The sequence below is a fragment of the Melospiza melodia genome, chromosome 8 (genome assembly GCF_035770615.1).
Source record: "Melospiza melodia melodia isolate bMelMel2 chromosome 8, bMelMel2.pri, whole genome shotgun sequence".
NCBI classification, from domain to species: domain Eukaryota; kingdom Metazoa; phylum Chordata; class Aves; order Passeriformes; family Passerellidae; genus Melospiza; species Melospiza melodia.
The window spans coordinates 24,467,419-24,482,083 of record NC_086201.1 but is presented as its reverse complement, the minus strand read 5'-3'; the positions used below and the strand labels follow the sequence as shown (position 1 = coordinate 24,482,083).

At 36.7% G+C, this 14,665-nt stretch overlaps 1 protein-coding gene across 3 annotated transcripts in view; it reads left to right on the top strand.

Annotated features, from left to right (window-relative positions):
* The window catches only part of RAPH1 (Ras association (RalGDS/AF-6) and pleckstrin homology domains 1), a 79,082-nt gene that overhangs the window by 41,488 nt on the left and 22,929 nt on the right, over positions 1 to 14,665 (top strand). For 2 of the 3 annotated variants that reach the window (XM_063162290.1, XM_063162292.1), the window contains exons 5-6: positions 12,570 to 12,647; positions 13,963 to 14,122. In XM_063162290.1, coding sequence (XP_063018360.1) covers positions 12,570 to 12,647; positions 13,963 to 14,122 — 238 coding nt within the window. Of the gene's footprint in view, positions 1 to 6,384; positions 6,460 to 12,569; positions 12,648 to 13,962; positions 14,123 to 14,665 lie in introns of all 3 variants that reach the window. The other variant, XM_063162293.1, reaches the window with a different exon arrangement.

The following is a 14,665-nucleotide window of genomic DNA, read 5'->3' as shown; positions in this document are numbered from 1 at the left end:
ATATACGTGATCTTTGTTAGGCAACGGTGTCTTAAAATAGAGTTGGACTGCTGAATCTCATCTGTTATTTGTAGATGGTTGAAAGAAGAGTTGTGGTCTGTTTTAGCTCTTGCAGGAATAGAGCATTATTGGCTTTTGTACTTTGGGAGCTTGAAGCTTGAGTACTTTTCCTTATGGCCCACGTGTTGTGTGGTTAGCAGATGTGAAGGATGTTAGACTCCAACTTGTGAGAGTAGTCACAGATAAGCAACAAAACAAGGCATGGCAGAGGTTTGGTTTATATTTCTTCTAAAGACCTAAAAAAAAATTTCATTTTCTGCCAGTTGTGTTATGTCCTTAGTTTAGAAACAAAGTCTGTTCTGGAGCTTTTCCAGTTCCGCTTTTCCTAAGCTGAAAATAGTCAATGGAAAGACTTAATTTGAAACACAATTAGACCGTTTCTTCCTCTTTCTTTTTTTTTCCAATTATTAGTCACAAAGTGTTCTTTTATAAGTCAAAAGCAAGGGAAAATTGTGCTTATCTGTCGTCCTGAAACATTACTTTGGCTTCCAGTTTTGTTGGCATAAGAAGTGTGAACCATCCATTTTTCAAATGTTTTTGAAATACATGTAAAATGACTCCTCATGTGCCAGATTTTTGGAAGCTTTCAAAGCATTCTCTGAGATAAACATATGATTTTATAAAATATAAACAATATTTATGTATTTCAAGTAAATCATCAAATGTGCTTGGCTATGCATAATCACCATATATTGCACTAGAACTCAAGGATTGCTAATACACTCTTTGCAATGCCTGCAAACCAGCACATAAACGTTTTTTCATGTTATACTTATGGAATCTGCAAAGCAAATGATGGGAAGGGATAATTTTAAATTTTTTTTAAGCATTTTCAGTTGAGATCCAAAGGAAGCATTCTAAAAGTTTTGTTTACTGCACATTGTAGAATGGTAGGTTTCAAAAATTGGGGTAAATAGATTTAAAATACATGAAAGGGAAACAAGAATTTAAACATTATCCTTGCATTGGTTAATCTTAATTCTCCACTCAGTGTATCTGACTTATTTTATAGCTATGGACCCAAAATTTATCCTTCAACTTTTCCACATAGAAAATAACTAACTGAGGTGTAGCAGAAACCACAAAACATGTAAGAATAATTTCTCTTCAGTCAGCTTTGCCTCACACTGATGAAAAAGCTTTAAAGTTCTCTCCTGGGAAGGAACAGGAAAATAGACAGTGTAATGTATGCTTGAGTCTTCTTTGACACCACTGGCTGGCAAAGCTGGTGTTCACTCAAAAATTACAGTTAGGCTGTACTTTGTTAGTGTGAATGTGAACACCAAAGGCATTGGCTCTGAATGCACCTAAATGCACTGTTTCTTTGGGATTTTCTGTGAGGTTGGAGTCTTCTGTGGACAAGCAACTGAATGACTCATTCTGCTATACCAAATGCTGGGTAAATAAACACACTTAAAAATTAATCTCTTTGTTTTTAGGCCTATTCCATAGCACTTCAGAAAAATACTTGTGTTTATGAAATGTTTTTTTGAGGAAAAAACTGTACCATTAATACAGACAAGCCAAGAAAGTGGTTGTTCAGAGGTTCTTTCTCTTACCAGATTTGTCTGCAAGAGGAAAAATACCATAGATGAATGATGAAATAAATCTAGGCAGCACACTCTTGGAAATACCCACTAGACTTGGGTTGAGAAATCAGAAGTCGTGCTTTATGATGTTACTAAACTTTGCTGAAAGTGTGCTGCAGGGGAGTTGTATGCATTGATTGCAGTTTGCAGTAAAGATATCACTCTACTAGTGATGGTTAATTATGGAGCTTTTAAAACAGCCAGTTTCCTTGTGGATACACCATTCTTTTTCTGCAACGTTTGATTGGATTAGAGATCTGAAATAATAAAGCTGTAGGAAGTTAGAAACAGATTACTTGTTTGTCATTGTTTCAGATGGCCAAAAAGAAATTTAGGACAGATGACAAAAATTAAGAAAACAGCCGCCAGTTGTGGAACATTAAGCGCTTAACAGGAGGAAAGAATTTGTTGTTTTCCTGAATTATCTTCCTGCTGCTTCAGTTTCTCAGCGCCTATTTTCCTGCTCTGAGGTTTTAATAAGAATAAACTGTAACCTCTTTGGCAACAATTTTTTTTCTAATATCTAATCTAAACCAGCTCTGGTGCTACTTGAGGCCTTTTATCTTGTCTCATCTCTTGTTACTTGCAAGAAGAGACTGTCACCCACCTGTCCACACCTCCTTTTAGGTGGTTGTAGAGAGTGATAAGGTGTCCCCTGAGCCTCTTTTCTGCTAGGTTAAACAACCCCCTTTGCAAAGGAAAGCAGAAAATGGATATGTTTAGCTAGATGCTTATCATATTGTGTCCATATGAGTAAGTTCCAGATGAATACATAATCATAAAGAGATTGGAAAAACATTTTCAGTGATCCTTCTCCATCCTTGGATCAAAATTACAAAAATAATTTTAAATCTTTAATTATTGAGTTCTCTTTTGGAAACAGTGGATTCTAATTCTTGAAGCTGGAGTCTGTAGAATTCAGTGTAGGGATGTAGTTGAAATGCAAGGTACAGTAATCTTTTCAACAAAGTTTTGCAAGCGTATAGCTTTCAATTGAACATTGTATACTTGAGTTTCCCTGGTTTTTAGTTTGTTTTTTAGGGACAGAGAATACATTTTTAAAAGGATTTTGTATTGTTTCTCAACTGTGACATTAAATCCAAAATAGTGGCACAAGAGTGCCACCAGCTGGTTTAATTAAACACGTGTATTTATTAAACTTAAGAGTTTTGCAAGAAACATAGCAAGATAATTACATGCACAAGTCCTCAGTGTGCTCTCATTGCCTTTTTTTTGGTATTAATGTAAGTTATTCTGCTGTACAAACTTTGAGTGAATTATGTCTTCGAATGTAAGATAGTGTTTAACAAGAAAGGAAGTTTTCTATTTAACATGTTTAAGGCATGTGAACAGGAAGATAAAATACTTCAGAAGATCACTAGGTCATCTTTCTTATAATTCCCACCCCAGTTGCTGATCATTATTTGTAAACTGTCAGTATAAAGAATGTATGTGACACCTTTGAGACTGTATTGTACTGTTTTTAAATTCAGGATGCCTGTTTTCTCAGCCCTTACCATAAAATCAGAGGAATCAGATGCAACTCAGCCTCTTAGCGATGAGATTTATTCTTTCTAAATTGATCCCACTTTTCTGTACTAAGTGATCATCAAACATTACAAGAAAATAGATCAGTGTTCAGATTTTGCAAAAATATGCAAGTGGAATTGAAGAAAGGAGGCCATGCATATACAGCATCTTACTTGTCAACCAGTGGGCTCCTGCCATGGCAAGATGGGATACATGGCATTAACGCTTCAGATCTTAGCTAGGCAGCTCAGCTCATCACCTCTTCTTAAAGCTGTTTCTTAAAATCCAGCCATCAGCTCTTTTCTGTAGAAAAATAAATCTAATATGCTCTATAATCCAGTGATAGTTTAGTTTATGGAACTGGAATTGGTTTTATATCCTAGGTGAATATTAGGTGAGGCACTGGGGTAAAGACAACTTTGTTGTTAGAGCTTGAGTTCTTGTTGTGGCAGACGCAGGTGGAAGAACAGATGCTTTTCATGGTGGAAGACTAGAAATGTCTCCCTAGGAGTAATTAATGTTTTGGTTTTCCTGGGTTTGATTGTTGTTCTTTTTAGCCTAGTGAAGTACCTGGGGCAGAGAAGTAGGTTAATTTGTTTGGCAAGATCAGGCATTTATATTGTCAGGGGTTTAATACATATTTCAAGTCCTTACATAGAGAGGAAGAGTGGGCTATTTGGATCCACTGTGTGAACCATCGTGATTGTACCATCTAGAACAAAATAATAAAATATTTCTCTTCCCCCAAAGAATGGAATATTCTAGGAGCAACATCTGTTTGCCTCAAAGCTTGATGTTTGAGCTGAAGTCTTTCTTTGAAATAGACTAAATGCTTTAAAATTGGATTGTGATGTTCTAAAATGAAATTTAATTTATCTACTAGTTTGTGCATGCCAAATATTTAAACATTTTTATGTGTGTGTAGTTACTGTTTAGCTGGGCTATAATTTCTAGAACTTGGGCTTTCCTGTTGCTTTGCTGCTTCTGCTTATTCTAACTTTTGGGTATGTGCAGTACTGCAGAATTTGTTATAGGGTAGGAAGAAGCCATGCACAAAAAATGTCTGGAAAAGAGCTGCTGCCTTCCTGTTTCTGGGCATGTGAGATCTGCAGCTCCAATTCACATAGGCAGTTGTCATCACACTGGTGTTCCACATTTTACTGGCCAACCCCTATTCCCGTAAAATATCATTATCAAAGTGTCAAGTGGCCATTGTGTGGTAAGAAAGATATGACATTCCCATTTTTGGGTAGAATTTCCTTGGTGGAGATAATGTTGTTAAATACAAGATAGCAGCAGCCAAGATGACAAGAAGGTTAATTGGTCTACCTTGACCTTCCCTGTTGGAGAAATATTCTCCAGCAAATAGTATTTCCTTTAAGGAGAGATTCAATATCCTGTATTTATTGACACTATTGTTGACTTACAGGCTAAGACAGAAGTTACTAAATTCTTTAAGAAGAGGCTGCAAGTGTACGTTGTCGTATTCCTTCTACTGCAGTGCTCCATTCACCAAGAAAGTGATCCATATTAATCAGTTCATGATGACTGACAAGAACTCTATGAAGAAACTCTTAAAAAAATTTCCTTGAACTTGTCACTGGGTTTTTATGTATACTTTTGGGGTTTGGACTGAGGCAGCCCATTTTATTCTGCAAGTTGTGTAGCAGAATGTTGTAAGGAGACCATCCTAAACTGACTCTGTGGGAAGTTAGAGCGTCTGTATAAGAAAGGATACAATTCAGCATGACTGTGAATAATTATACCAGGTATTACAAACCCTCAGTGTGGTTTGAGCTAGGCAGCACTGCTGTGTGTCTAAAATATAATATATAAATACAGACAGTACTTATAATGCAAGCAGAAAAATAATTTACTCTGTAACATAACCTGTGTCTATATTAGTAGCTAAACACCCAGGTGGAGCTTTGGCTGGAGCCTGGGTTTAATTTCAGATGCTGTGTAGAGTCTTCCCTGAGGTGTAACTTTTAAAGCCTCCTTGAGATCCTAATTGCTCATCCCAGCATGTGGCAGTCACATAAGTAAACTCTCCCTGCAAGAATTGTATTCTCCAAAGTATTTGATATTGCCTTGCAGGAAGTTTTGGACATGGGCTCTTCATTTTTTTCATACTATACCTTAGTGTGGCACTGAAGAAGAGGTGAGATTCTGTATTGCTAATTACTAAACAAGAGTATAGTAGGCATGATAGTTGTCATGCCTTGTTCTGTATAGTGTTGAAACAAATAGGGCTGAGACAATTGTAACCACATGAGACAAAACTTGCAGGATGGTGGTGGTAGAGAGGTTTACTTTATGCTCTTTTAAGTTGTTTAAATGCTCTTGTTAAATGCCACAGTACTAGTCTAATTTCCTTAGCAGACTGGACTGTGTGGTTCTGCAAATCACTGCATGATGATGGTTTTGTTGCCTGTAGCAGGTGCTGGAGAAGATAATCACTGGGATCTGTCATTAACTGATTTCTGTCTTTCTCTACTTGCTGCTTCCCCTTTACTGATTTTGCTTCCCATTTTGAAAACAGATGAAAATATATTTTCTGTTAATTTATCTTCCCAAGGGAAGCACGGGGATTTGTAATTTTATAATTTGGACTATACCAGAGAAGAGAGACTTAAGTAATTTTAAAAAAAAGGGCGTGAATTTTAAGTTAGGTTAGTTTATTGTTGTGGTAATATCTTTCTTCTTTAAGAATGAGACAGCAACCCACATAGAAAGCATAAAACTAGGATGTCTCCCAGATGACCAATTTACAGTGGCTCTATGTTTGTGTAGTGAAAGTGGAATGTTTAGTTTTAGAAGACTGGACAGGATTTTGAAAAGCATTGTAAGAGTGTGTTTTCTTGCTTTCATAGTTCTAAATGTCTTTACAAATAAGTTTTCTCTTGCAGAAAGGAAACCAGTGGCAGGTAAGCAAAAGTTCTCTTAATTCTATTGTGTGACATTTTGTACAGAAGAAGATTAAAATAGTGTCTTTTATTAGTGTCTTGTGTAAAAGCACAAATGCTTTTACATCCGTGATTCAGGCTCAGTATCTGGGAATGTTCATGTTTTTATGGGAGGGGAAAAAAGTGATGATGTAGGGTTTTTTCTTTTAAACTCTGCTTTATCTTCTGTAATCAAGACACCATAAAATTACTTACTGACTTCCTTTGACTTATGTTCTTTCTCTTTCTTTCTGCACAAGCACTCCTATTTGGACAGGGAAACCTCCCTTCTTCTGAGAAACATTGCAGGAAAGCCTTCTCATTTGCTGACCAAGGTGATGATGCTTCTTTCTACTGTATGTGACTGTTGCTGTGTAGAAGGAATGCTTTTGGTGTGTGCTATGCTTCTCCACTCCTGCTTTTTCCAGCAACTTCTGCATTTACTTACATGATTTTCCTGATTATCCAGGTGCTTTTAAAAGATTGAATTGTATTGTTTGTTTCTGCAGATTTATCAAAGTGTTCAAGTTCTTAAATACTTAATAGCCATATTAGCAGGTAAAATGCCTTAATTAAAAAGGAAATGTACTGAGCTCAAAGTTCTTTTGTTCCTATTGCCATTCACTAGTTTAAGAAAACATCCTAGTAAAAAATGTGGGAGTGTTTAGTAGTTTTAAAAGCCATTAGTAGCCTTAAAATAAGTTCTCTTGCTGTATTGAAGACGAACTAGTAAGAATGGGATATTTTTTTAACATTTTGAATGTTGACTGAATATAATGTGGGGAGAATATTGTAGTAAGACAGTGGTCTAATGAGCCAGGTATGTACAAATCTTGATTATAATTTAATCTTCTTCACAGCAAGGAGATCACTAATGTACTAAGTGATCACAAATTGTCATTCAATTTGCTAAAAATTGTATCCTTTATATGTATTTCCTTTTGAAACTAGAGGACAAGGGATGGAGCAAGCTATAAATCTCTGGTGAAAATACAGGCTGGGATGAAGGGCTGACAGTTTCATGTAGCTGTGGTGTCAGATGTTGCTGATGCTAATACATACTCCAAAACCATATCTGTCTGGGTTTTTTTTAATTCACAGACATTCTACTGGAGAGACCTCAGGGAAGCCTGAAGTAACAAAATGCAATTTGGTGATCTCAAAACAATGAGGATAATGTTCACTGGGCATAAGTAGTCTGTATTTAGCAATAAAAGTTTAGTACTGGTTTACTGCTTTTTTAAAAATATCTTAATATTCTTCTCAAGATGCTCAGCATGTATCTTGACAGGAGATTTTCAGGCTGTCTTCCAGAGGAGTACAAACAGCCAAAAGCAAGTAATCTTCTGCTCTCATGATTGTTTTGCTTAAATTTTGAGTCCATACCTCTGCCTTGACCCCAATAGCTCTTGGCCCCCCTGCACTGCCCAACAACGCAAACAGCCACCAAAACAGCAATTGGCTTCATTGCAAATAGATTAACAACAGCTGTGGCACAAAGAAACCACAATTTTCTTTCATCTCCAGGTGTCTGCAGATCCTCCCTTCTGGTTGTTTATATGTGGGATGAGTGTTAGTTACCATAGAGGAACTTAATTTTAAAAAGTACATTAAATTATCCCTTTGTGTCATATGACCATGGAGTAGCTCCTCTCAGGTATTCTGGTACACTCCACAGTTAAATGAATTTATAAATCCTTGTGTTGGCTAATTAGGCTTCACAGCTCTTTGATTCAGGTGCTTTTGGTGAGCCTTCTGATTTCCTGAGGGTAATGTTGGTCAGCTTGTGACTGTTTCAGTACAGCTGTGCCTTCCTCTTCTGACTCCTGAGCACACAGGCTGGCGTGGCACTTACTGGTTCTCTTCTGACCTCCTGCAAGCAGAAATACCTTTAGCAAAATGATGAAATGGAAGTCCCCATTACTGCTTAGATCTCTTCAGCGTGTTGTAACATTGGATAAGGCTCTCTATGAGTGAAGCAATCCCAAGAAATGGGGCATTTTCTTGCACCACGGTGTTAGATCATTTGACTGTAGGATCATATTGCAGGTCTGTGCTGGTGTCTCTGGTGTGTTACCTGTTTCTTACTGTCTTCATCTGTTTCTGTTTCTTCCCCCTCTCTGGTGTGTCTGCATCTTATATTGAGACTAGAACCATTTTTGTCCTCTGATAATATAACTAATTCTAAAAATTCTAGCTGTGGACTAGATCCCTTCTGCATCACAGCCATGCACACACACTGTCTTGAAGTTTTGGGTGATTTGGTGCAAATGGAGATGTTAATATGGTGTTCTCTGGTAGCAGGAACCTCTGTTTCAGTACAAGCTCTGCAAGGAGGAGATTCCTTGCAAGACATGATTGCCTTTCTACCCAAGGCTAGACTATAGTTGGGAAAATAAACAGTAGATACCTGATCTTAGTCCTTCAGAAGTCAATGCTACTTGTGTATTTATTATCTTCTTATCTGCAACCAAAGAAAAAATTCAGAGAAAAAAAGCAAATACTAAACAGAGGAGAAATGTCTTAATTTTATGCATTTTGTAGGTGGTGTATCTACCTTGCTGACTTAAATGAAATGTGGACATAGTTACTTACCTCTTACATTTAATTACTGGCTTTTCTAAGTAGCTTTGTTAAGTGATGCCCCCCTCCCATTTTGTTTCCATTCCATTTGTTATCTCTGTAAAAGAGATTAGTTAATAACACTTAAAAAAAGGTAAAATGAAAGAAAAAATAAAACCTCAACCTAGAAATTCGAGGGAAAAAAATTTTTGAGCAAGGTCAGCTCTGCCATTGAATGCATCTTGTACGTCTTTATTATTAAAACACAGCTGGAATATCAGAGCAAAACTGCATATTTAGTTGGAAACTGGGGGAAGAAGCAGTGTCTTTCATTATATTACAGAAATCTTAACTTTATATTTTTTTGTGTTTTTCTTTCTGATATTTCAATGTAGGCTAAAATTATACAAAACTTAGTTCTGGTATATAAATGCAAAGAAGATCATTAATTTAAGACCATTGCACTGCAGGCATATGCATTTTCCATTTTGGTTCCCAATAAGTTTGAATATTTTGGATTAACAGATTCTATACATTAGTATGTTGCCAAGTATTCCTTAAATCGGGTGCAATGTTTTCCATAACCAAAAGTAATCTTAGCTGAAAGCTTTAAAATAGAAGTGTAACAATAGTCCCAGAATGGTCCTGTTAAGTGAGGAATTTGTTACCATTTGACAGTGTTGCATATTGCTAGTATAAGGGAATATCCTTTTCCTGCCAGAGGTGGAAATGACTCTCCATTATGTTTTGTGTTTTTACAAAGTGTGTGTGTGCATCTCCTTGGTGTGTTTCCAAGGCTTGCCTGTGCCTGTAAGGCAGTCCAAGCAGGGAGTGGGTTCTGCTGAACCTTGCCTGCTGTGCCAGTTCTCCAGGTCAGTCTGTGACAGAGCCGTGTGCCAGCAGCGCTGAGTGCAGGGGACACAGGTGTGTGGCCGTGGCAGGGACTGATGGCTGTACCGCCTGTGAGGCTGTGACAGCACAGCGTCCTGCCCTTTACCTGCCTCTTTGGGATCCTGCAGCAGCTCCATCACTGTTGGCAGCATTTGCTAGCAAAGGGGAAATAAATGCATAAGGTAGATGTGGTTGGACTGCACGTGCTGGCCTTGCTGGTTGGTGGCACTGAACAGTTTAAATAGTTCGCAGTTGCAGTCAGGTGTTTTTGCCATCTGTCACCTGTCTCCCTGTGCAGTGAAAAGAGTTGTTAGCTTATTAGTACAAGCTAAAGGACGACATGTGCTTCCTCCGGGATAGAAGCAGTGTTGTTCTCATGTACGGGGGGAGGAGAGACCTGTGTATGTGTCTAAGTGCTGTTCTCAGGTGACTTTGATGGGCAGGGGACTGTTTTCTTGGGCCATTAGGAGAGAAGCAGAATACCTGGTTGTCATTTTGGGGGAGTTATTAAATTATTTTATTAAGGAATCAAAATGCATAGTTCTTCATCCTTCTCCCATGAAACATTGTTTGCCACATCAGCAGTGATGCAGCAGTGGCATGAGCTTAGTTTATTACTGCTCAAAATAGTTTAAAATCTTTGACTACTGTATGCTTTCAGACATTCTGTATTCTGCTTTCTTTTCCTTGCTGTGTTTTCCAGTTAGTGAATTCAGACTTCTTTTTATAATTTTTTGCTCATTGGAACCAGTTATTATTTTGATAGTTGTAATTCTGTTTTGTTTTGGGGGTTTTTAATTTAAACTGATTATATTATGTTGAACTAATAAAGTATAAGGAATCATAATCTCTGGACCCACATTAAATTGAGTAGGAAATTAAAAGTAATTGGTACATATTAAAATAGTAAGTCCTTAAAATCTTCTTTTGTCTACATATTTATCTATTTTCCAAAGCATTTTAGGTAATGATGGATTATAAACTTTAAGGTCACCAAAGATATTTTAGCTGTATTGGCACAGGTATATGAGAGGTCACAGCTGCTTTTTGCTTGCCCTGGTGTTGCTGCCTGTGCACTGTGGTGAGCAGGTGCTCCTGGTGCTTTGCACTGGTGTACAGTGAAATGGGCTGGAAAATTGTGCTGATTGGGTTAATGAGCAGCTTCTCAAAACCATGAATTAGAGTTTCTCCAAATACATGATAAAATGAGTCTTTTGCTTTTGCTTGTTTCATGATGAACAGGTGCATAGCATCATTTTCAGAAACTGCAAAGTCTTTCATAGAATCACCCAGTTGGAAGGGACCCCCAAGGGTCATTGAGTCCGACTGCTGGCCCTGCATAGGACAACCCCAAGAGTCCCCCCTTGTACCCGAGAGCATTGTCCAAGTGCTTCTCGAGAGCTCTGTCAGGCTTGGTGATGTCAGGCCTCACTTTTTAGTAACAATTTATTTCTACAGATTGAAATTGTTAATGGTAAGAAATAGGAAGAATAAAAGATTCTTGTTATTGTGGCATGGTTTGTTTTTCATAGAATGCTAATGTGATTTGGCCTTTCTAAGCTCTAGGGACAGCATTGCTATTGTGAATAAAAAGCTGTAGTTCCCTGTAGACTCATAAACGCAATGTTCCAGTGTAATTCAGTGCCCAGATAAGGTTTCAGGCTCACATTATTTCTGCTCATGTCAACTTACTGCTTCATTTTATTGCAAAGAATTGTATTTCAAGGCAGCATATTGGTCTGTCCAGCTGATGTTTTTTTATGGTGCACAGGATGGTCGCAGATGTGAAGGACCAAAAGCTACTAAGAGTGCAGTAAATAACAAGGGAATGTCCTTTAGCAGTTGATATGAATATTAACAATTTATTGAGAAGCCAACTTAAGCTCTCTGGATTTCAGAATAGCTGAATCTTTTACAATAAAAGCAACTATCTAAACACATGGTAAAGAAACTATGAATTACATCCATAGAAGAAAGCAATAGAGAACTAAATGTTTATAGTATGCTGAATGTTATGGTGAGATGTGGTACTTTGGCCCTGGAGAAAATATTAATTTTTCTTTTTTAAGGATACTGATATTTTGGAAGGGATTTGTGTGGTCTACTACAAGTTAGTAGACTTGTTTGTGCTAGAGATTTTAATTATGGTTTTAGATATTAATTACCATGAAGATCCACAGTTTAGGATTTTGAAAGTCTGAAAATTGCATATGTCATTTTTGAAACAATGGTTGCTTTTTAGCTGCATGTTTCAAATGCAATTTCAACAGAAATGTCTATAATCTCCAGAATTTAAGAAACTTTATTGCTAGTCTTAGAAAGACACAGTTTTCTTTAGCATCAGCAAATAGATTTAAGCTACCTGAATTTTTAATGCTTTTCCGGTTGTAATAAAAATCTATTACATAGAAGAGCAAAAGAATGCTTATTCATCCTGTGTCTTAAAATACTTAAAACAAGGAGAAATACAACTTGGATTTAGTAAATTCAAACCTCTTTCTGCAAATGGATTTAACAGTTTAAAATCTTTCAAACTAATGCATGTAGTATGGAATCCTAGTTATAGGATTTGTTTCCCTTCTTTCTGTGTGCTGTTAAATTCGGGTACTTCTTGGCATGCTGTTTGTGTTTTATGTTGATCAACCAAAACTCTCTTGGCTGTACTCCATTGTATACTCTTACTGAATAGGTATCATCCCAAGCTATGACTGTAAATATATAATATGCCAAAGTATTTAGTAGCATAAGGGTATTTACAGTACAGGAGAACAGAGAAATGTCTATACAAAATATATACCTCCACTATGTTCCTTTAGAGTTAATGGCAGTTGTATCTCTAAATATAGGAACACTTTCTGTCTTAAGAAGTAATAGTTTTCATCATCACTAGGAAATGGTTGGACATTTATAGATGAGCAAATCAGTAGCCTCAAAGCTACTGAAACCTGACTGAAGTTTGTGTTAACTGGAATTGTGTGTTGTGTCCCCATAGGAGGAACAGGCTGCTAAACTGAAAGCTGAGAAAATTAGGGTTGCATTAGAGAAGATTAAAGAAGCACAAGTGAAAAAGGTGAGTTAGTTATACCCATTTATAAGACCCTTATTTTATTTTTTTTTCACCTGGAAAATGCAGGCAAACTTCATTTGTATCTATCAGCCTTAAGTTGCCCTTTATAAAATCAGAACACTATAGTGTTCTAATCTTTAGTGGTAATGTGCTTTCCCATCTAGACTGGACCTAATCAGGAGAAGCCTAGGATATGGAATAACATGATGTTTTTCTTAAGGAATAGCTTGTTTTTCAGCTAGTGCTCATTGGGACGATTTTACCAACTTCCACCCAGAACTGAAATGAAGGTCCAGCCTCCTGAGATTGTTCTTGTATGTTCTGCAGTCACATGTTTAAAATTTGTACCTGTTTTCTTCATAGCCTTTTCTTCACAAGCCTTTTCTCATTATGCACAGCAGGATTTGCCAGTGCTAAATGGAAGAGAAGTATTCCAGACTAAAGACAGAGATTACCAAATGGAGAAAGCCTGCTGCCATTACTTGATGTACTCTCAAAGAATACAGAATGCCCTGCAAATTTAGCATTTTTGTTTTATGACAGGAGTTTTTCACTAGCATAAAATGCCTTTTTTATTGATTGTTTCTGGATCAAAAGCTGAAAAACTCTCTTTGCTGGAAGATGGAAATTAACAAGTCAGTTGTACCAATGTATTACAGCTAGAGGTTTTATCTTTTCCAGCTGAGCAAGATGTAAAAATGGAAAAAATAATGATTGGCAAAAAGAATCTGTTGTCTTAAGTCTTTTGATTGGTTTAAAAAAACAGCTGCCTATGAAAAACCATTGTGTTTTAAAAGCAGGTTTTTTTTCACACTACTGCTTCATATTCCCCAGAAAAGTAAGGTTTAGTATTGCTGTATTGTTTACATAATAACCATTTTTAGAAAATACTGTAGGAAGCAGGCAGAAAGCTTAAACTGCACATCTGAAAAATTCTGATAATTTGTAAGCTTGTGCAGAGCCCTATATCTATGTTTGTTCCACCTAGATATTGTCTGAAAGACACTATTATCAGGACACTTCAGCAGGAAGGATTTTTTCCTTCTTAACACACAACTGAAGGACTTTCTCATCGTGTTGGAAAGACCTTTATATTTATTTACTTGTGCTGTAGGAGAACAGTATCTTGTTAAGTGTCTGTGGTAAAAATATCTACCCATCATTTATGACATCTTACATCTTCAGGGAGTGTTTTGATTGAATTTTATGCTACTGTAAGAAAATCTTAGAGGAATAAACAAGATCTTAGAAACCTTATTTTTATTTGAAATGTGACAGATTAATCTTCTTTTTGTTTTCTTATTTTTCTGCTTAACAGTTGGTGATCAGAGTCCATATGTCTGATGACAGCTCAAAAACAATGATGGTGGATGAGAGGCAAACAGTGAGACAAGTATTAGACAATCTGATGGATAAATCACATTGTGGCTACAGTTTAGATTGGTCATTAGTGGAAACCATCTCTGAATTGCAAATGGGTAAGTAATAATTATAAGCATTTCTAATTCTTATTCATAGATGCAGCAGTAGTCTGCATTCTCAGAGTGATTTAAATACTTGTCTTCATAATGTTCATCATCGTGTTCATTAATATAGTAAATGCTAATTCATGTAATAAAGCTCATGATTGAACTTGTTTCAGGATGATCTGAAAATTCTGCTTCAGGGTGTTTAAAAGAATGAGAAAGTTGGTCCAGTGGTTTCCCAAAGATTTCTGCTTCTTTATTTTGCAATGAGGATTTTCAGCTATTTTCTACCATTTCAGTAAATTTTCCTCTTTTTCTTTATGCTGTTCTCTTTTGTCTATTTTCAGTATTCTGAACTTCTAGCACTAGTGGTAACTTTTTCAAAGCTCAGAGCTTTGAGAGTCAAAGCTCAGAGGTTTGACTGAGAACCAGAGTTCTCAGAGGTGTTGTTGACACGTCATTTATTGAGTGACAGAGATCATAGGAAGTAGAAGTGTCAGTTTTTAGACTTCTTTACAATACTAGCTATGGATATTCTGCATTTCAGAAGCATTT